Raw genomic sequence first — 21,918 nt, 5'->3', positions numbered from 1 at the left:
AATGTTCGCCCTGGGAATTTCCCATGACCTTCGAAGGAGGCTGGGTTATAACGATCATTCTTAATAGATTATTGTAGGTGACCAGGCTGTGTAGGAAGAGAGGCAGTGGGGTTGCGAATATACCAGCTAATGTTGCATCTGCAGACATCTTGCAGATAAAGTAGTATTGAGCAAACTCAAGGTATGGTCGGAAGCTGTCGTAGTCTTCCTCGGAGAGCTTGCAAAATAGTGCCAACATGAGGGCCGTTGTGACGAGGCACAGTTTGTCCGTCTCGTCGAGCGTCAGCAACACTTGCGTTGAGCACAATATGAAAAAGTCCTCATTTGATTTGGGCTTGCCGCAGCCCCCTCTGCCACAGCATATATTTTGACAACCTTCTAGAGCTCGGAGTCGGAAAACATGGTTCCCTGCTGCAGTGATGGAAGGCTTCTGGTCGCGGCGTTGAGCCCAGCATGGGCCAGGAGCGCGAAGCGCACAAGCTCATAGCGCAGGGCGACCGGAACCAGGCATGACAGGAATGGGTTTTCTGAACCCGAGCATGTCGGGTAATTTCTTGCAAAGCAATTGATGTAGTGATCCCAAAGGGAGGACTCGAGCGGAGACTTTAGACCTTCCGCATGGAGCACGTGGGAGAGAGAGGCCGTAGCTAATGGTGTGCTTGCAATGTGCCTCACCTGCGATCTCGGCGTTGTGGTCGTGTCCTGGATGCCACCCATAACACTCGCTGTCATGTCTCGGTTGCAAGCGGCGGCCCCGGGCAGCGCTTGCTTCTTGGCCTTAGACGGTCCTTTGCGCTTGATGCGTTCCCGGATTGGGTCATCCTCCCAGAGTATTCTCGAGAGGTATCCCTCGCAATGCCAGCCTAATCGATGGCAAGCCTGACAAGAAAGTCTAGTCAGGTCGCACTTCTTCTTTCTCACAGGACAGCAAACATTCAGCCAACGCATCGACAGCCCAAGAGTAGGGCGTCTCGAGTACTGGAACACCCACCTTCTTGTGCATGTCACACACCCACCTCTCGTCCGTCGGACCTCAGTTCTCCTTCCTGGCATGGAGGTTGATCACAGGTCAGGCTTCGAACCGGGGATCTGGAACGGCCATTGTTAGGCCTAGCACTCAAAACAACCATGTTTCAAATAGGACAGGGTCTCTGTGCTGCAGGAGTGATTTTGAAGGCAGCATCATCGAATGTGCAATGGCACCTACTTGGGCTGTGGGGATATTGGCGCCTGCGTTAGGTGAGGGCAAGGACAAATGCGTCCGCGCGTAGTATATCCCATGTTGGAAAAGGCCGAGCTGCTCCACCAATGTGTCCGACGTCAGGGGGAGGATTTCTCCGCAGATAAGCAGACTCTTGATGTGCTCTCGACAGGTCTCTGTACCCGTAAAATGGCTTGCCAGCCAATAGAATCATGCATGTTCCCCGACGGGTTGTATGGCCTTGATTAGGCATGGCCCGGTTTCCAGAATCGTTCACTGTCACTGAGTCCGGATGGTCTCCGAATGAGGACATACAATGAGAGCGCTCACAACTTGGGTCCTTGAGAACTCATATAACATGCCGTGAACCCTCTATCCTATCGCAGTGAGGACTGATCCGGGTGCATAGAAGTCGAAGAACTGAAGTGACCGAACACTGCGCGGAAATCGACAAAAGGTCAGCTTCCAACAATGGCACCAGGCATTCTTGTCGAGTCCCACACAGATAATGTGCCAGTAGGATTCGCGAAGCCCACTCAAGCGAGCTCATAAGCAGCGACCTTCGACCCAGTGAAGCATGGAGCCGGTGAGAGTGGCACAAGTGCTGAGTCTTAATCTACTGCCACAAAACATGCAGTCGTACCCTGGCACAGGGATTCATACCCGTTTGTTTGCGCTGTCATGTTGCCGGATGCCAGGTATATGACCGGCGGTGAAAGTGAGATGCAAAGAGGTGACGGTACAACCGCCAAGGTTCGCTCCCCACAAATGGTAGGTCCAGGTCCTATCTTTCTGATATTCCAACCGGAGTGGCTGATCCATACTCGCATTGAGCGCGGCGCAGTCGTCCTTCAGAGCAGATATGTGTCTCATATCGCCATCCCCACGGGTAATAAGCCCGAAAGGATCACCATTGTGACTTCACTGCGCCCACGCGACCCTCTCCTTTTGGAAAACTCGTCCCTCATGAATGTTCGAAACAAGTCCCAACTGCCTGAACTATACTATCAGTGGTCTAGCTACCGCCTCCACCTTCTGAGCGAGAGATCTCGACTCGAGGCCGGAAGGCTCGATGTTGCGCACCGCAAAGAAAACCAAGCGAGTGAACGAGGCAGCGGAAATTGCAAAACGGACATAGTGGATCTGGCAAGCTTGCAGAAGTGGATGGACGAGCAGATGATGTACATGAGACGAACATTGTTTGAGATGAGGCCAGTCACTGCCGAAGACAATTTGCACAAGAGTGAGATTCAAGAGATGACTATGTAGCATTCGTGAAGCAACCTCAATGTCAGTGCGAAAAACAAGCCAAAGATTCGAGCTCGTTGCGAGCGGCGCTTCGCAATGAAATGCGTTACCGTAGTTGTGCGCGTCACGGCACGTGCAAAGAGCGTGGCTCGGCACAACTTCCCGCCGCGTTGTTCTGTGAGAACACATTGACACTTCGATCGGATTCTGCTCATCGTCAAGTCGGATTTCGGTTGCGAGATAACCCTGAGGCAAGAAGACTTCGCATGTCCTTCGACAGCCGCTGAGCACGCTCGGCAGATTTGCATTTTTCTTTTGTGTCTGTTCTCGAACACGACTCTGACTTAGTGGTTGTCATCTTTGTGAGCTAGCTGCTTGGAGTGGTGGTTTGATTGTACTCGCTTGCGCTTGTCTGGCTGTCTAGCAAAGAAGCTTAGCTTGGACAACGCTGCCTCAATTCCAGCGCTGGTCTTTGCGACCGCCCTCCCTTCTGATAGGAAGCTCATCGCTCTCTTCGACCCGTACCTCATACTCATGCTTGACTGTGATCCCACCATCACTGACGAGACCGTTTTCAGACCCATGGGGACTCCCCCGAGGCACTGTGTCACTGATCTCATCCGTATCTTGCATCTGGATGAAGCCTTTATTGCCAGATGGTTTCTGTGACCGGCCATGGGACAGGTTGCTTAACTCTGTGGGTGGTGCGCCTGGTTTTGAGCCGAGCCCGCCGCTCCCGCTACTGTTATACCCCTTGTCGGCTCCCCGCTGGTCGATAAAGGTGCGAATGAATAGTCGAAGGATAGGCGCCGTTGTCGCAATGGGGATACAATAGTTCTCGATTCTGGAAGCGCCTCGGTCAGTCTACTCTGAATTGTTTGGGAGGGACAGTGTGACGTTTACTTGACCCAGAGAATGAAGGGAACAATGTTCCATGTGAAGTCCAGCCTACTTCCGAGGGCTGAGAGCAGGTAGGTCTTGATGATCGAAGCAACGCCCGATAGCAGCAGCGGGCCGCACAACAACAAGGTTTGCCAGATTCGTTGGCTTCGGATCCTGGGATCGAGTCTCTTGAACCTGGTGAGAAACGAGTTCTCTCTAATACTCTGTGTGCCTCGCAGCATGAATTGCCAGAGCTCGAATCCGGCCAGATAGGTCAAGGTGAAGTCGATGATACAGTTGAACGCTGCAAGGCGTCAGTTGCAGAGTGCGGCCAAAGACAGGGCTACTTACCGCCCTGCACATATCCAACCGTGGCTTGGACTGTTGGCGCCTGACAGATGACCGAGCCATCTTCCGGCAACGGGTCCCACATGTAATGGAAGTAACTTGCTCGGTCGACGAATCGGTACGGATTTGGGCCGCATTGGAGGAAGATTTGCAATATGGTGAAGAGGTTCGCGACGATCTGGACGGCCATGCAGATGACCACAATGACCCGCAGACTCCTCCTGTTCTGCGCGAAGCAAGTGTACAGGAAGATGATGACGCCTGTTCGAGACCACATGGCCGCAGACACGGCCAGAGGCTGGGATATGAAATCCCACTTCATTGCTCGATTTTTCTCGACTGGAGAAAGATAGAAAAAGTGCCTGCCAAGACCCCATTCCCAGCTACAAAGGATCAGCATACACGGCTGGGAGCCTACATCAGCTGGTCTTCGAACTCACCTCTTCCAGATCAGAGCCATGTGTCCAACGTCAAAGGCATAGCCCAACGCAAAGAAGAAATCCTCCAATCCCCATACCCGTTCGGGCCTGGAGACACTCGGCAGCAGCCATGCTATCCAAGCCTTGACACCGAATCTAAACAGCAGAACGAAGAAGACGAAGCCAGTCAACACCCAGCATCCAACGAAAATATCCGTCCCTGAGGGAACATCAGCCTTGTTCTGAGCAATATCGCAGGTTGTGTGTTACCTCTGTTGACGTCGGGACCGTCAGGTCTAGGGACGTCCATCTGGACGGAATCGAAGAGTCTTGGGCTGGGCAGGAGTAACACTATCGTGAGAGTAAAGACGCGCACGTCTTATTCATTCGACGCGACGCCCCCGTGCTCATACGCGGCAAGGATTTGTGCCTTGCACGTACTGGCCGAACCAGCACTGTGATATCCGAGGTCAGATGCGCATGGATGGAGTACCTTACATCCGATAACATTTACGGATGAACAGACAGCCTCCTATACTCATATCACTACGAGAGCGCGTCCAAGGCCGATAAAGGGTGCGGGGGGTTTAAGCGGAGAAGGAGTCGACGTCGTGACAAATCCTACTTGTGTGGCTAACCTTGGAGTCGGTTGCGCGGTCTAACTTTCACCCTGTGCCTCGCCACGTAAGTGGGTTCTGGACGCGTTCATGGAACAGGAGAGCGTCCGCTTGCTCTTGAGTGGCCCTCGCAACGTTGACGTGGCCAACCGTCGAATCATGGGAGCGGTAAAACTTCGAGGTCCCGACAAGGCAAGTGAGGCATGCTTGACAAGCACACCTAATTTCCTCAGATGACCTACTGTCCGAGTAATCGCGGTTCGTTCTCAGGCGGATATTATAGTTCTACGGAGTTCTTGTCAGCTGTCCAGATTGAAGATAGTGGCAGCAGCCCGCCAGGCAGCGGTCTCCCCTTTCTCTCAGGAGAGGCTAGTGGCGGCGATCAGGCACCTGGCCGAGCAATGCATCTATCGGACTCGCCTAAGGCGCCACGGACGCCATCGGGGCTATGTGTTGTTCTGTCACGAGATGATGCTGGTGCAGACCTGCAATTACGAGGGCATCTTGTGCCGCTTGATTTAGGCCAGGGGATGGCTGGGTGGATAGGGCTCGGTTCTTTTGACAGCGAACTTTAATTAGCGAAGGCACCGATCCCTGTACAGCTACCTCCCGGTAGAAGGACCCGCCGAAGCTTGCCGATCGCTGCATATTATGCTTCAAGCCCCATCAAAAAAGCTACGCGAGTCTCACGCTTGTGAAATCCGCAGGAATCCACGCGTGTGGCTATTCTGCCCGCAGCTGGTGTTGAAGGTCGGAGCATGATTCACTGCTTGTTGCCGTGTGAGGGAGTTACCCAACACCTCTGCCACTGCAATAAGAATTGTCGCTAATACTTGCTCGTCCCAGAATCTCGAACGGACACAAGGCACAAGTGCTTTACATGCAGCACTGACTCAACAATGGTGTCCACTAAGTGTAGCAAAGACGCTACTATGGCATCCGCACATGTTCATACCGCCCCGTTGGCGGTTGGCAGCTTCCTCATTTCCACGAGACCTTCCCCTGCCACAGGATAAGCTTCGAAGGTGACTTCCAAGCCGGCCAAAGCCGCCAGCTGTTTCCACTCGCGACTGCTCCTAATCCTTCCAGCATACAACGTAATCATTGTCGCATGCATCTTGCCATATGTTGAGTTCTTCGCGAACTCGTGGATCAGCATTGTTGAGTGCGGGGCCATCGCGTCCGCAACCTTCTTCATCAAACGCAATGCCTCGAGGTCGGACAAGTTGTGATATATGTGGGTGAGGCTGTATACCAGGGCCCCCTTGACCGTCTCCGGCGAATCGTCCTTGAAGTCCCAATGTTGGATTGTCAGGTCGTCCTCATTCACCCTGTCGGGCTGGAATTCTTGCAGGACGAGGTTTTCCTTTTTCAGATGAGGGTACGCAGCCTTCACTTCCAGGAGCATCTCACCTCGGCCTCCTCCAATGTCAACGACAACGATATCATCCGCCTTGCCGTTCATGACAGAGTCAAGATCATAGCCCAGAGATTTGACCCTGTCTGGCATGGTGCCGAACTTGCCGAACTTGCCTTCCATGAAGCGGGAGAAACTTGGCATTCGACCTTGCGAGTGCATGATAGAGTACGTGTGCTGATTGGCGAATCTCTCCTCTCCGATCAGCTTATACCCGTACTGCGTAGGTGTCTTATTCTCCTGGAACGGGTACTTGAAGTTCGTATCTCGAAGTTGCTTCATCAGGAACGCGGCTGCCCATACAGGCTCTGTCGAACTCGGGGATTTTAGCGGAAGAACTATTCTTCGCAGGAGATTCTCTTACAAGTGCAACATGCCATCGAGCGACGACGGCACGGCCACCATGTGAGCAGTGATAACGTTCACTCGGTACGTCGTATCATCGACCAAGTCCACAAGTCCTAACCCGGCCATTGCAAACATGGTGTCCTCTGCTGAGGTCAGACTCGTGGCATTGGGGTCAAACGGGGAATCACACCTGTTAGCTGCGGACCTTGTCAGAGAGTCAGCTAGGTGCACCGCCACCAACGCACCACGACTTCTTACACAGCGGAGAACTTCGTCTCTCTTCATCGCTTCTCTCCGCATCAGATGCGTCGGTCAGTTCCTGAGCCGTCACGACCGGCCCCAAACGGTTCATCAGGGGAAACAAGTTGAAATGGATGGCCACCGGGATGAACCCCAGAGCAGCTGCCTAGATCCGTCAGTGCCGCCCAACCGAGAATGTTATGGAACATAAGGTACACTTACTCCGGTGACCGCGGAGGCGAGCCTTGCTCCTGCTTCGGCCATTGGTTCTGTTACTCTGAAACACGATATAAGGGACATCCAAGACGGCGACTTTACATCCAACACCTACCATCGGTGTTAGACGACCGAAGATTCTTGTACGAGGCCGGGACTGAAATAGACTTGACGAAAGTAAAGCTGAGCATCCCGGCTGTCAACAGTAGGCATAACTTTATTGGACCATCTGGAATGTCAAGCAGACGTGTTGCAATTAGGTTTCTGACGCTGACAGAACTCAAGATAAGCTTCATAGCCCCCGCCACGGTAAACCCCCCTGTGGCGATAGAGCCGACGAGTGTGGACAAGATCGAACAAGAGGGGACAAGGTTTGTCTGGGCGGGTCCAGCCATGCCCACCACGCCTAACATAGGACTTGGGTGGCGCTATTCGAGCCTAATTCGCTATCCCGGGCGTCTTCTCCGCCTGTGCGAGTACCACGACTGTGGAAACTTCCGCCGAGACCCGTCGCTCCCATCCGCACCGCCGCACACAGTAAGAAGTAAAAGCTTCAAAGCGTCGACTCCGCACAGTATTGTTTTGCTCTCTTTACGAATCCGTGTCCCTTCGGCAGGGTAACAGTTTTGCTGGAGGTCCTGCCGTCTCCGCAGGGCTCACAATGGGCTCATCAGCTGCGTTATCCCTGTCTGTTCGGCTTTTCCGACGTGACGCCAGGGCTTAATGGCTGGGAACCCCTCGTCGACTGCATGAACATACCGCTGTCACCACTGTCAACGCTACGATGACAGTTAGTCTACAAGGCCACAGTTCTTCGGTAAAACCGAATTCAGCGATTTTCTAACTTTTATGAAGTGTCAAAAGCCCCTGATTTTGGTGCCATACCCCATGAGGCATCTCGCCCCTGACAGTCACGGCCCTTCCTGAGCTTCCTCCCTCGATCACTCAGCTATGGCGCTGCTTCTGAGCGCTGCAGCTCGTGCTCGGCATGCGGGGCCACAAGTTGATGCTGCGAGCACTTCTCGGCAGTCGTCTCATGCCACGTCTACGCATGAAGCCAACGACCCCCGGACTCGCTTCGAGGCAACGACCAGGCTATCGGAACCCAGCCACCAGCTCGGGAGCATCTACCGGTCCAACATCTCTGCATTATCTGCTCCTGTCGAGACTCCCTATCGCCGATCAGCACGCGAGCTGCTCCATACGGGTCCCCGAAAACCCGACTACATTCTGCTCGTCCCGCATACAGTACGAGCACCACGGCTCGTGGACTACCTACTTAGGTTTCAGGACCGTTGCCTACTGTGAGACCACGTTGCGGGCGAAACTCATGGCACTCATGGCATTCGTGCTTTAACGGACACTTTCTCGATCTCCTGAATTCAACCCCTCGCTTTCTTATCTTCTCTCATCCATAAAACATAGTTGCAACCCCCCTTGCTCCTCGTGTCAAACCATCACTCTCGACAGTGCCTGGCCACCATGAGTACCTACTCCTCCTCCTCCGGTACATATTACGAGCTCGAAATGTCTGGGAAGACCATTCCCATGCAGAGCACCGTCGTTGTTATCAGGAATGACGGCGATGAGCCCAGTATCCTGGAGGGAGAAGATGCGGTGGACAGTCACAGCCCCAAGAACTGGAGCCCATGGAAGAAAAGACTACTATTTCTGGCGTTGATGTCGAGTTCCATCCTCGCTGACGGGTACGTTGGATCCGTCACTGTTACGTTCCGTACTAATGTCGTGGGAAGTGGCATGACTTGGGGCGCAACCCTGGTGGTTCCCCAAGCGTTCGAGTGGAACACATCCATCAACCATTCAGCGACTTCTCTCAACTACGGAATCTTATTGCAGGGCTTTGGTGGTATTATTGCGGTGCCATTCATCGACGCTTATGGCCGGTGAGTCTTGTCTTGCGATTGATACGTCAAATTCCACAATCTTGCAGTGCTAACTCCCACCTGTTCCCAGTCTTCCGGTCTGGCTATACCCACAGATCATCACTCTCGGGGTCGTCCTCGGATGCGTCTACGCGCAGTCATGGTCCGTCTTCACCGCGCTACGCGCCCTACAAGGTCTCTTCGGCACAGTGCCCCAAGTGATCGGCCTACCCATCATCCACGACATGTACAGCCCCGACGAATGGCCTCGGTACATCAACATCTGGGGCACGACGTTCCTTGTCGGGCCATTCCTCTTCCCCGCCCTGGCTGGCTACATCCTGGACGGCTCGGACTCGTGGCGCGACTGCTTCAAGGTCCTGACGGGCTTCTACGGCTTCTCGACGCTCCTGATCCTCGCGTTCGGGTACGAAACATTCTACAACGGGGCCACCTCCACACAGTCCAACAGCAGCAGGAGAATCAAATCCTTCTTCGGCGTCGGCAACACTAACCTGCCCAAATCGTCTACACTGGCCGCCTCGACTCTCAACCTCATCAAACTGACATTCACGCCCCCGATCCTGCTCGTCGGCTTGTCGACAATGATCAACTTCACCTGGCCGATCGGCATAACCACCACAGTCGACTCATTCGTCCGCGCGCCACCTTACCTATTCGACGACGTCGAGGACGCCTCCATCCGCTTCGCCGGCGTCATCGGCGCCCTTTTAGGCTTCTGCTTCGGCTACTTCTTCAACGAGTGGATCTACAATGGCTCCAATGGCAGCCGCAAGGCCCACTGGCGCAGCGAGTACCGCCTGCACGGCGTGTGGTTTCCCATAGGGAGCATGGTGTGCGGTCTGCTGACATACGGCCTCACGCTACATTACGGCAAGAGCTGGGTGGGTTTGGCGTTCGGGTGGATCATGGTCAATATCGGGCTGGTGGGGAGTATGGTGGCCATCACGGCGTACGTGCTCGAGAAACACCCGCAACATTCAGCCGTCGTATCGGCCATTATCAACATGTGGAGAACGTGTGGCGGGTTCGCTGTCGGGTATTTCCAGCCCAGTTGGATCCAGAGGGATGGTATCGCGGCCGTATTTGCCACCCAGGCGGCCGTCGTGGCTGTGTGTGCCGTGCTTTTGATTGGGTCGACCATCTGGTTGGGCAGGAGGACGGCCAGGGGGAAGGTCGGATCGGAGAGTACTGTCGGAGCTTGAACGGTGGTGGAAGGACATGTATACACAGTGAGCGGGTGGAAATGTCGTGTGCTCTGTAACATACGTACTGTAAATGGCGTTCTTCATGAGGTTACATCATGTGCAAGTGTATGGGCCCGGTCACCAGTCAGGATAGCCTTGTATACTCCGTATGTATATTGTATCTTTGACCACCACCACGGCCCAGAAGGGTCTCTCGATGGTCATATCGCCTAGGTGAATCTCAGCATCTGTGCTGGTCGTCGCCAACTTGTAGCGGCCATGGAGAAGGTATTGGCCGGTGGAGGCGTGCTTCCGCCTGGGAAGGGCTGACAATGGGTTGATCGCAGGGGGTGAGAGGTGTTCCGTCATCGAAGGCACCCAAGCCGCCATGTCGAAGTAGCAATACCCGAACTAATTAGATACCCTGTAATTAATACTGACAAGCTGGCAAAGGAGATCACGGGAGGGGCGCGAACCCAGCGCAAAGCCTCCAATGGACACGTCCAAGCCGCCGTGGTCAAAGTAAAGTTGTCTTTTAATTACTGCAGCAGAACAAACGGACTGCATATTGCATATTGTTATCATCCCCTAATCCAACGACGGACTGACTCATCCATCCATCTGGTTATATTCATCCTATCCCGTGCACATCATGCTTCGTCCCATGTTGGCATAAACCGCGGCAGCCTACCCCTGGGATTCACTTCAAGCATGTGAGCTACCTAGGTAAGAGTGCCCAATAATCCAGCACAAGGCCGCTCGGATTTTCAGTCTACTTAATTAGACGATCCCAGAGAAGCTGTAGACTTCGCCTTGACACATGCATCCTGTTCTGCGCGCATCGTGCTTCATCCCGTGTTTCGTCCCATGTACAGTAATCACACAGTAAATATACTCTTGCATTCAATATCCATAATTACCGTGAACAACTAACTACCTTAACCAAGCCTATGGAGTACAGTAAACAATACAATACATCTACTGTACAGTAGCCCATGAATCCGATCATCCACCGATCGGAAATCAGTCACCTTCCTGCAGTACTGTGCGTAGCACGACATACAAACCGGCCCCGGTACTTCCCGACGTGCCTAACGTACAGACGGACACACCAATCTCCCAGTCCCATCCTCATATGGACATCATCTAGCTGCACGGCCACGCTTCCGCTCCGCAGGCTCACGCACCCAAAAACTCGGCAATCTTCTCCCCAATCCCCTGATCCTCCTTCGGCCTCTCGACATGGGTGCCCCCAAACCCGACGGCGCCCAGGATATTCTCGCCCCGATCGCCCAGCTTGCCCGGCGCGTTCTGCGCGACGCCGTGCCGCCGGATCGTCTCATCGCCACCGAGAGCCCCACCGGTGCCGTGGCCGGTGTCTGTGGCATTGGCAATAGAAGGCCGATGGTGCGCTCGGAGCGGGTTGGCTTCGTCGGCGTGATAGTCTGTCGGGTGACCACTAATGCCTGTTGTCCCGTGCAGACTCGGATGGGTCATGCTGTCATCGGCATAGTTGGTCGGATGGTCGGAGATACCTGTGCCTGCTGTGCCGCGCATAGCCGTAGTCGATCCGGGTGCGGTCACGGTGTCGTGGACTGTTGTACCGGTTGTAGCTGTGGTGGGAGTGGCACTGTCAATGCCAGTGGCTTGGTGTTGGTACTGCTGTTGCTGCTGGTAGTGGTGCTGCTGGTGATCATGGCTCCCCGACGAGCCCGAGCCCAATGGGTTATTGTTCGAGAAGGTGATGGCATCGGACTTTGTGGGTTGGTAGGTGGAGCCCGTGGCGGGGAGGTCAGATCGGGTGGTCGAAGACATGCTCCTGACGAGGATCCTTGGTGACTAAGTACCTCGTGGGTATATTTGGCAGACGTTGTGTAGGCGCAATAGGTAATGCGATTTCACTGTCAAGAGTCTTCAGATGGCCAAGATGTCTTGTGTGAGACTTAGCAGGAAGTCAAGCACTTCTTGACCTGACCTGGAGGTCGTCGCGTATTATCATATACTCATACTTGGGATCCATCTCGCCAGATCTAATTAGATCCGTGGCCATACTCACGCTGGATTTGGCACGACGAGCGTCATCCTCCAACCGTTGAATGTCCCGGTACGTCACGATCCCGCGCGTGGAGATGACGCTTTCGGACACGTTCGCAGATCGATTTGGAAACGTGCACCGGACGCGCGCCGGGATTGGCGCTAGACAGCTCGCGAGTTTGATCATGGGCTTTTGTGTGAAAATCGATGCTATCAACCGCCATGTGCTGAGAAGATGATATTGGGCAAGGACGCGAGTTGAAGGCGGCGCCAAGATGAGAGTCAGAGGAGAAGTTGCGTCATGTTCGTCATTTGGTGGAAAATCGAATCGAGAGTGCGTGCAAGCGAGAGGATATGAGAGTCACTACGAGTAAGTAGGACATTCCAATCATGGCAAGCGAGGAGTGGCCCGATCTTGAAGGGCTTTTGAGGAATCAGGCGTCGGAGGAGAGATGCTGGACTACAGCCATGTGGTTGCGTACTTCGCTCTACGCAGCTGAATAGCATCCTCTTGGTGGCAGTGCCTGGTTTTTTCCTCATGTGTTGCTTCACGCACGCTGAGGACACTAGCCACGTGTCAACAATACGGCAACAGCACGGCAGAGATAGTTCATCACCTCTCTGAACGTGCCAAAATACTTCTGTTCTGTGTTGATAACACCCGCGAGCAGCTGATATAGCATCGGTAGGTGTTTGCCCATTGGAAAAGAGAAGTCAGATATTATAACTGTGGTACTTGGATCGGAGCTTCAGACACGGCCAATGTTGCTTCACGATCGGATTCGGCAGCAGGTCTTCCATGCGAACAGTTGACAATTGAAACCGGTGAAATTTGCGAAAGACTGGACATAGTTGACCACCAATGACGAGAGTCCCGGGAGAACTCCGCCTTTGTGAAAATGGTTTGGGTAAAGCTTTTTGGAGTGATCGTTCATCTCTCTTTCCATGGCTCTTGGTGCCGCCTCCATGTTTTGTGGATGGTCGTCCCAGGATATCTCGCCGCATGAACTCATCGGACTCAGGTGCGAAGCATTCATGGCACCCCCGGCGGTTTCTTGCTTCAGTATTCGACAATAGTCTCCTTGACTGGGTTGGTGTGAGCCTGCCAGTGGTCGCGCTCACTGTTGATTGCGCTGGCGGTCAGGGGTTCGTCTCGGGCTTGATCGGTGCTGTGCATTTCTGATAGGCGATTCTGGCGGCGCAGCTTCGTCACTCGTGACAATCCTCTCTGCACTGCCTCGAGGTTTATTCTCGCTGTTCTGGAGTGATATGCAGAAAACCCACCCATGCGAACGACTTCTGCGGCGACAGTCGAAGAACTGGACGCGGGTTGTGAGAAGAGGTCCAAGGTGAGATTAGTGGGGGCGATGGCTCCTCAAGTCTTGCATAACAATGAGCCCGTCGTCCGAAGCAGAATCAACAACCAGAATCAATGCGACCCGAGGCGGCTGCCATGTTGGAGACCAAGATATGGTGGAAGCTGCATTGATTTGTATGCGTTTTGTTGCGACGACGGTGTGACGGCTTAACAGTAAGCAGCGCTAGTTTCGTGAGAATCGGGTCTTGATTGCAATGCCAATGTCGTGGTCTGCTGAATGAGCACCTCTGGGGTTGCGACTGTTGGTATCTGGTGAGCTGACGCCTGCCAGATAATTGAAACCATGCCATGGCGACATAGCAGAGACGAGGGAGTCTTGTTAACCGAAGGCTGGTAATTGGAAAAGAGACAACGACTGGGGATCGTTGCAAATAACATGCACTCGAGAGGGTGTGCGTCGGAGAGGGGATCTCTTTCCTGCTGCCGATTTTCGCTGGGGACCTCGAAGCCGGACGTGGTCGGGAGCCAATAGCATCAAACCCATCTACGTCGTCTTGCCGGCCTCGGTCTCATCAATACTCTTCCCACCAACGACGGCGGTCCCATCAGCTGCCACCTTCAGCCCCTCCTCCCTCAACGCGGCTTCCTGCTCCTCCGTCAATTGGCCCAAGTCGATCGTAATTTGCGGGCCCGTGAACCACTTCCTCGCGTCGATGAAATAGTACAGCAAGGCACCGCCCCAAACCGCCGAGTTGATCACGCAGGTATAGTTCATCGTCTCAGCCGTCGGACTCGGTCCCCCGACAGGGAACATGCTCAACAAGATCCCAAATACCAGAAATAGAATAGCCATCCACGCGAGAGGGGTGGACGCACGACCCGTGTAGATGGGCCCAGGGGAGAACTTGTGCTGGCCCCAAACCAAGCGGCAGAGGATCGGAGTTCCCCAGGCGAGATTGTTGCCAGCGACGGCCAAAGAGAAAAGCGCAGACGCCGCAGCAGGAGCAATCAGGCAGAGCAGACCTAGGACTGCCGCAAGGAAAGCGCACCCAAGGGTTGTGCGAACTGGGATGTATCCGAACTTCTCGGAAATGTGCCGGAAGAAGCTAGAGAGAGGCAAAGCACCGTCTCGCGAGAAGGCCCACGCCTGACGCGAGGCTGCGACGAGAATGGATATGCCCATCTAAACCCTGTCAGCAGATCTTCAAATGATAACGAGGAAAAAGGTCCCACCAGGAACTGAACAATCATCAGCAGCGCCATGAATCCCAAGGCGCCGTTCTTTCCCAGTGAATCATAATAGATTTGAGCCATCGGCTGTCCATACGGCGAGCTTAGTAGGCTTTCGACATCATGAACCATGGTGGCTGCGATCACAATGCAGCAGATCCAGCCAAATACCCAGCAGGAGCCGATGGAGAAGAGGATGCCAAATGGTGCTGCTTTCGTTGCATTAGTGGCTTCCTCAGAGATATGGACTGCAGAGTCAAATCCACCGATCGTCCAGATGGGACTAAGCCAGGAAAGCATAAATGTCCACCCGGAGGGCCAGGTTGTGAGGTTTTCAACTCTGGTGAAGATGTAAGAAGCACTGTTGAGTCGGTGTTTTGCGCCAATCGGAAGTGCAACGACAGTGGCGAAGATCAAGACGAAGTTCATCACAACGAAGACGGTCTGCATCTTGCCCATCACACGAGCCATTGTTGAAGCGATAAGGCCATGGCAGGCAACGGTGGCCAGAAAGACGCCGTAGATGGTACCATTGCTGGGTGTCCAGTTGCCGTCACGGGCGATCACTATGACCGAAAGGAACATGAGCGAGAATCCATCTGCGCATTGCCATTAGCCTGGAGGACCCTGAAGCTTTCGTGAGACACTGACAATCGATGGAGCAAAGCCCACCAACCAAGCCAAGCGTGTTGCTGTACCCGACGAGGAAGCTCAGCGGATTGCGCCACTTCGGAGATGCATAGTAATGCGTCCAGTAGTAAAGCCTAGCACCTTGTGAGCTTCACTGTCGTGAGCATCGAAACGGAAAATCGATTACCCGCCGCTGGTTGGCATCGAGCTGGCCAGATCGGACATAGCTAACCCAACAATGAAGATGAAGCCTGAAGCAAGAAACCAGCCCCAGACTAGCCCAACCGGGCCAGCGGGGATCGAATAGGCTAACGTAGAGGCAATGGAGGGCAACAACCCCATAATAGAGAAGGCGAGTCCGGCGACCTCTAGCGTACTGAAGTTACGTCGGAGCTCTTGCTTGTACCTGTCCCCGATTAGCCCTCTGTCTATGAAGGGATACACGGAAGCCGACCAACCCCATCTTGGCAAGAACAGCGGCATCTTCTTCTCCCGCGAGCGTCGTATCGACGACAAGGGATCCTCGGCGTTCAGAAGGAGATGCGGGACCCATTGCATTGTTGCTTTCGCCCTTGCTATCTGTTGACGGAGGCATGGTAGCTTGAGGGATTGTGGCAGAAAGGATTGCTAGCGAGCTGACAGATTTACCAACAGCGAGGTCGGATTTTTGTGGGTGATGGAACATTAATGTAGGCGATCAAGATCATGGCAGAGTGCAACATCTTCCTCTAGGCAGGGGTCCGCTGATTAGGCCACGCCAATCTTTCCCTGTGTCCTCAGCAGATGCAGGAAGTGTAAGCTGTAATCGTAATGGCGCCATCTGGTAAGGGCGTGAGGTGCAACACGGATGGACGGAGTTGAGCGGGCTATGAATCGGTACAGCGACCTTCACGCCTGCTTGTCCTTCTGGCGCATCAAGCCGGGGTTCGCTACATGCTGGCTCAAGCGATGTGGATGCTGAATGGTTGTGAGGGTTTTGGGGGTGGCTCTTGATGGATGAGGATCCAGATAAGCGTCGTGAAGCTTGTGATAAGCATTTATCGTAGCACACCATGCGGTCAAAAAAGCCGCGGCACCGAGGAGCAGGTGCAGCTCTGGTCAGACCCAGAGCAGCCAATGCCTGCGTATCCCACGTTGTGTAGGACAGGACCCAGAGCTGCCACTCAGAGAAGACAAGAGGAGAATATGGATCTGGGGTTAGAAATCTATTACCTTGTCCTGACACCCAGCTGCTTGGGGTGCTTGCACCATTCACGAGCTCTTGTCTAAGACTTTGAGTGTCAGACATGGTGGTGTGCACAGTGTCGGTATGATGATGAAGAAGACTACAGAGCTCTGAAGTTATGAAAGAATGTATCAGCAGCCGTGTGGGATGCTCATGCCGCGTAACATCAAGCGAGTGCGTACAGCTCTGTCCGCGCATACGGAAACGAGAGTCGTGAGCAGGTTCATGCACGTAAGAGACCAAGGAACAACGCAAGTCTGCCTTTACGAATCTAAGCCAAAGATTCGGGAGAGGTCAACAGGCGTGTCCAGGTTCAGGGCCCGGACCACGCGGATCATATTTTGTATCACTTAATCAAATAAGACCCCCACAAATGAAGAATCACTGCTGTGATTATGGACCATCAACAGACGGTCGAGGCAAGCTCTAAGGAGCGGCCATCAAGCATACCCACTTCCATGTTATCGTTAAAAGGAATGTCCTCGGATTGAACCTATGTCGACATGAGCCATTGCAGCATCGCAGCGCTCAGCTCCGTTGAAGAGCCAGAGTCTGACCTTCGCTGCAGATTCAACCACATCTCGTATTCACGTTTTGTCTCCATAACCGTTCCGTTCCCCCAAAGTCTATGGCGATGATAGCTTAGCAGACTGGATTAGGCCCATCAAGCGGCCCGCTGGCGGAGCTCAGATCGCAGGTGGGGTAGAAGAATGCTGCGACAGCGATGATGACATACGCTGCAATGAGTAGCGCTCCTTCAAGATAGTTGCTACGTCCATCGATCATCAGGAAGCTGACGATGAAGGCGCTAGCAAACAGACTGACGGTCTCGAAAAGGCTGAAGTATAGACTCATGTCCGTCTTGATGATCCATCCGAGTATGACCATCAACGGAGTAACAAATAGTGCGATCTGAATGCTGCTCCCGAGAGCGATGTTGATGGCCAAATCCATTTTGTTTTTGGCAGCGACAGTGACAGCCGTGACGTGCTCTGCAGCGTTTCCAACGATGGGCAGAATGATCAAGCCAATGAAAGCCTGACTGACACCACTGTTGGCGATCAGGTAGTCGATGCTGCCGACCAAGAACTCGGCACACAACGCAACGAGGCCTGTGGAGCACAATAGCAGAACAACTGCCGAAGTTTTCGATAAATGAGTTTGGGGCTCAACAACAGCATCTGTCTGTACCTCAGTTGTAGCTTGCACCGTGGATGTGTCAGGTTGCGGAGGTGCAGAGACAGAAAGGGCCAATCCATGGTGAGGAACAGTAGGACGTAAGATGTCCGGCATTGAAGCAGTCCGGCGTACTTGGTGAGAGGAGGCTCGTGGCTGCGACTGAGGACGGATCGGAATTGCAAGCGGTCTTCCAGTGGCCTCATGATGGGGGAAGTTGGCAGAGCTGAAAGCTGGCTTGACGGCTTCGGAAATATTTCGAATGTTGAATGGCCGTTTAGCGATAGCGTCAGAGGGAATTTCTTGGATTTCTGCAGCAAAACCCACTTGTGGTTGCACGGAATCTGCGGTCGACAGAGAGTTCTCTTTGGTCAGAGTTTCTATCGTCTCCTTTTCTTTCCCATTATCTTTGCTCTTTTCCTTGTCTTTCTTTGAGCGTTTGGACTTCTTCGACTTCCTGTGGCGTCTTTTCGACTTGTCCGAGCCTTGGTCGTTCTGCACTCCGCTCTCGAAATCGCGAGAGTGAACCGTGTGTGTACGTGAGCGGTGCCGGCCTGATCTTCCTTCACCGTCAACATCAGCCTCATCACCACTAAAGACGGGCTCTAGCTCGGCAGAAGTAACCCCGGTCATCATCGAACCCCCATGACCGGTGAGAACCGAGGAACTTCTAGTGAAGGTCGGAAGAGAGGTATTGTCCTTTGTACTAGACGTTGACTTGCGGCGCTTGCGGCGGAGAGCACGTTTGATGCGCTTCGTGGTTGTGTTCGAGTTGGAGCTTGAGTCAGTTTCGCTGGAACTGGAACTGGACGAGTCGCTCGAAGAGCTGGACGAGTTTAAGATCTCAGCGAGAACTCCAGGATGTGACTCCTCGTCGATAAGGTGCTGGGGCGTGCTCTGATACATGAAGGAGTGCGACTTCAGCGAGAAGAGCAGGTAGAGGACGTAGACCAGCAACAAGACCACGCTTGTACCTCGCGAGACTTTCAGCACCACCTGATCGGCTCTGGCAGTGTTCGAGAAGGAGGCATGGAAGGCTGTCTAGAAAGACATTAGTAACGCACGCTGATCAGACGGCTTTTTGTGAGCACTCACCGGAAGTAGAAGACTGATGACACTCAAGCACAGTAGACACGCGCTCATCTGGGACACTGTCGAGTTGTACAGTTGTTCTCGGAACCGCAGACCGCCGGCAACAAAACACATGCCCAAAATCAACAAGAGGTTGGAGAGAATGGACCCAAGAGCCGCGGCTTGAACCACGCGCACCTCCTTCGCAGCCAGAGCGATGATGAAAATGATCAGCTCCACGGCGTTACCGAAGGTGACGTTGAGTAGAGCTCCAATGGTGTCGCCCAATTTGATGGCGACGCTCTCGGTCGCATACGACAAAAGCGATGCGAGAGGGATGATTGCCACTGCATTCACGGCAAATACGGCGCTGGGACTCACTACGTCGGTGTGCACCCAGTCGACTAAGATGCCCAGTATGATGCCAACGGGCACAAAGACGAGAAGCCAGTTGACCCAGCTGGAGAAGAGGATGCGCTTAACATCGCGGAAGAATCGGTTGACCAAGGGCGCCTTGCCCTTGGGAGGAGTAGTCCCTATGGCGGAAGATTGCGTTCCTTCTCCTTTCTCGTCCACAACTGATGCAGTTTGATGGCCTGTATCCGATCCTCCATTTCGAAGGTGGTCTGTATTTGTTGCAGGACCAGCTGCAGAGGGGCTGTTTCCAGCATCGTGTCGATGGCTACCTGATTGATCGTACGCCGGGTTAGAGTGGCCCGAAGTCTTGGGCTCTGTTTGAGGGAGGATAGGGGACTTCTGTATGAAGGGAGTCTTGGTCTTAGCCCATGAGTATAGACGACTTGACAGCGGAGGCTCGTCGGCGGAGTCGACCATCGGCGTATAAGTGAGCGTGCAAGAAAATAATGAAGAGTGTAACAGACTCGCTCTCAAAGCAGGTCACAGGTAGATGTGTTCGAAGGAGAGGGTACAAGGTGGGGAGGCGACACGAGTTAAGCCTGAGAAAGAGTGAGCGCAGGCGTTGTGAATCGTGGGATAAGCGTGGGATTCGGTGGCCAAGTCGGTTCTGGGCGCAGTCTGGGTAAATCAGGGAACGTTCCAGTCAAAGGGTGTCGCTCTGAGGCCGGTGGAGTTAGACGGCTCAGGACCCGCAAGTCGGCCGCCCAAGCTCGTTTCTGACTCGCCCGTTGCTCTTGAGGGGGACGCGTCAGGCTACCGGATGATGTGTGCCGAGTTCTTGGTGTTCTTCCAGAAGCCTGATCGATGACAGAGTCGATTGCCGTTGAGGAGCAGGAATACAGAGATGTTGTGAGAGAACACTATAGTTTTGTTCCTTCTCAGAACAAAGTGATTTGTGTATATTATGCTGTGCAAAGGGAACCTTAGTCAATCTTTGAGGTTAAAGAGAGCAGACTTGTCAGCCTGAAAAAGAGATGCCTGGGGCTTATCTTATCTTGGTGCGCTAGTCCCCTTTGAGTTAAGATTCATCTGTGGCTTGGCATCCACTGGTCTTTCGTAGGTTCTGGGCGCAAGCTCGGAGATGGACGCGAGCCGCGAGTGCCCTGAATACGAGGATTGCCTGGTATACATGACACAATCATCTGCAATTTTCATCAGGAGCAAGAGCCCTTGCTGAGAATACCAGATTAACGAGTGCATTATTATGTGGATGGAGAAGCATCAGCAGCGTTCGGATCCATGGGAGGCTCCGAATCCGGTGCGGAGATCCCGGTGGTTCATGGACCGTAGGCGAGGCAGGATGGCAGGGAACAATATGAAAGCGTCATCTCAATCTTGTTCAGACTCTGGAAAGGTTATAGATGCAGACACGGTAAAACAGCTTCCCAGAGCTCACTGATATTTCATATCGAATCGTTGGAACTGGGCTTTGCATTTAGACACACATGGCCACTCCTGCTGGTGCTGATTCTGATACAACTGCTCTCCGTGATCACTTGAAAAGCTCATTCCAGCGTGCAAACGATGGCAAAGTGCCAGTCCTGACTCATTTGAATGCCGATACATCTTGGCTGTTGTCCCTCGCGTATCCCGATCAAGTCTCTCCACCAAATGGTCGTTCGCGCTACAACATCTTAATCGATCCCTGGCTGGACGGGCCACAAGAAGATGTTGCTTCGTGGTTCTCCAAGCAGTGGCACCTGGTGCAGAGCAGTGTGCGGACTATCGACGGGCTCAATGCCATCCTTTGCGATGCTGAGGGCTTGGAATCGCAGACCGCCGCTGAAGCAGGGAGGAATGGCTGTTCTTTTATCGATGCTATAGTCATCTCCCATGAATTTACAGACCACTGTCATCAGGCAACGCTGCGCGAAGTCGACCGCACGGTGCCAGTCATTGCGACCACGAAAGCAGCCCAATTGATCAGAACATGGGATCATTTTGACACGGTTATCGAGATGCCGAACTTCACAGCGGACACCAACTGGCAAAAAACCAGCATTCCTCCTCTACCCTCCTGGATTGGCATAAGTCGACTGGTCACCAACTCTGACGCTCTCTATTATCATTCAGCAGTAATGCTCTGCGCGCGGCGGCCTAACTGTGCGACAGAGGCTGTGGATGCCTTGATATACACTCCTCATGGCGTGGAAGCCTCGACCCTGTCTGTGGTTGCTACAGCGTCGCCCCCAGTGGAAGTTTTGGCATTGTTGCATGGCCTTCATGACGTCTCCATCAAGTGGAGCAAACAGCTTAATTTGGGAGCAATCAACGCAGTGAAGGCACAAAAGACCCTGCATGCAAAGTACTGGATTGGTACACACGACGAAGAGAAGGGAGGCTCAGGGCTGATTGCTTTTCTGCTTCAGCGGAAGATCCTGACAGTTCGGGAAGCGATTGCCCAAGTCCAGGCTGCAGAGAAGGAGAAGTCTGAGCACGCTTCTGGCAGGATAGAAGACCTGACTTGTGTGGAGCTGAAAAACGGAGAGAGTATGGTGTTAGGCTAGGTACGGGCGTGCGACTCCTGATTGTATAGATATAATTACTGTGAACATACTCCATAGCCCGCTGAAAAGATTCGGTATAGCACTTTATCCGGGCTCCCGGGGTCGAGCCACCGCGGCCACCACGGCCTTTCTGCGGTCATGTACTCGCTACAGTGTAGGTAAATGCTCCTGCTCTGACATTCTGGGCCCGCCCTTGTGAGTTTTGAGGTAACCGCCGGCGGCAGCCGAGTACCAGTCGTTTGGCCCCCTGTTGAGGAGGGTTCAGCCCCTCGCGCCCCCCCAA

The 21,918-nt window shown here is 53.6% G+C and overlaps 8 protein-coding genes across 8 annotated transcripts; 3 read left to right on the top strand and 5 right to left on the bottom strand.

Moving 5' to 3' along the window:
- Window positions 1-1,882: 1,882 nt before the first annotated feature.
- On the top strand, window positions 1,883-2,470 carry A1O7_02335 (uncharacterized protein; the record flags this gene model as incomplete). The annotated part of the gene is made up of 1 exon (XM_007756368.1): window positions 1,883-2,470. The coding sequence occupies one exon, from the start codon at window positions 1,883-1,885 to the stop codon at window positions 2,468-2,470; it is 588 nt and encodes a 195-aa protein (XP_007754558.1).
- An 878-nt stretch (window positions 2,471-3,348) lies between these two features.
- Window positions 3,349-4,408, bottom strand: A1O7_02334 (uncharacterized protein; the record flags this gene model as incomplete). The annotated part of the gene is made up of 4 exons (XM_007756367.1): window positions 3,349-3,635; window positions 3,683-4,062; window positions 4,120-4,318; window positions 4,369-4,408. The coding sequence occupies 4 exons, from the start codon at window positions 4,406-4,408 to the stop codon at window positions 3,349-3,351; spliced, it is 906 nt and encodes a 301-aa protein (XP_007754557.1).
- Window positions 4,409-5,664: 1,256 nt separating this feature from the next.
- On the bottom strand, window positions 5,665-6,606 carry A1O7_02333 (uncharacterized protein; the record flags this gene model as incomplete). The annotated part of the gene is made up of 2 exons (XM_007756366.1): window positions 5,665-6,448; window positions 6,497-6,606. The coding sequence occupies 2 exons, from the start codon at window positions 6,604-6,606 to the stop codon at window positions 5,665-5,667; spliced, it is 894 nt and encodes a 297-aa protein (XP_007754556.1).
- Window positions 6,607-8,418: 1,812 nt separating this feature from the next.
- A1O7_02332 (uncharacterized protein) lies at window positions 8,419-10,045 on the top strand (the record flags this gene model as incomplete). Its single annotated transcript, XM_007756365.1, has 3 exons — window positions 8,419-8,642; window positions 8,691-8,840; window positions 8,911-10,045. 3 exons carry the CDS (start codon window positions 8,419-8,421, stop codon window positions 10,043-10,045), a joined length of 1,509 nt encoding a protein of 502 aa, XP_007754555.1.
- A 1,161-nt stretch (window positions 10,046-11,206) lies between these two features.
- A1O7_02331 (uncharacterized protein) lies at window positions 11,207-11,842 on the bottom strand (the record flags this gene model as incomplete). The annotated part of the gene is made up of 1 exon (XM_007756364.1): window positions 11,207-11,842. The coding sequence occupies one exon, from the start codon at window positions 11,840-11,842 to the stop codon at window positions 11,207-11,209; it is 636 nt and encodes a 211-aa protein (XP_007754554.1).
- A 2,081-nt stretch (window positions 11,843-13,923) lies between these two features.
- On the bottom strand, window positions 13,924-15,792 carry A1O7_02330 (uncharacterized protein; the record flags this gene model as incomplete). The annotated part of the gene is made up of 5 exons (XM_007756363.1): window positions 13,924-14,562; window positions 14,613-15,208; window positions 15,261-15,373; window positions 15,427-15,645; window positions 15,698-15,792. 5 exons carry the CDS (start codon window positions 15,790-15,792, stop codon window positions 13,924-13,926), a joined length of 1,662 nt encoding a protein of 553 aa, XP_007754553.1.
- Window positions 15,793-17,106: 1,314 nt separating this feature from the next.
- Window positions 17,107-19,545, bottom strand: A1O7_02329 (Ca2+:H+ antiporter; the record flags this gene model as incomplete). Its single annotated transcript, XM_007756362.1, has 2 exons — window positions 17,107-18,681; window positions 18,736-19,545. 2 exons carry the CDS (start codon window positions 19,543-19,545, stop codon window positions 17,107-17,109), a joined length of 2,385 nt encoding a protein of 794 aa, XP_007754552.1.
- Window positions 19,546-20,573: 1,028 nt separating this feature from the next.
- Window positions 20,574-21,635, top strand: A1O7_02328 (uncharacterized protein; the record flags this gene model as incomplete). Its single annotated transcript, XM_007756361.1, has 1 exon — window positions 20,574-21,635. The coding sequence occupies one exon, from the start codon at window positions 20,574-20,576 to the stop codon at window positions 21,633-21,635; it is 1,062 nt and encodes a 353-aa protein (XP_007754551.1).
- Window positions 21,636-21,918: the final 283 nt, after the last annotated feature.

This window comes from Cladophialophora yegresii, assembly GCF_000585515.1.
Source record: "Cladophialophora yegresii CBS 114405 chromosome Unknown aczIN-supercont1.2, whole genome shotgun sequence".
NCBI classification, from domain to species: Eukaryota; Fungi; Ascomycota; class Eurotiomycetes; order Chaetothyriales; family Herpotrichiellaceae; genus Cladophialophora; species Cladophialophora yegresii.
The sequence above is the reverse complement of the archived record's forward strand: the minus strand, read 5'-3'. Positions and strand labels throughout refer to the sequence as shown.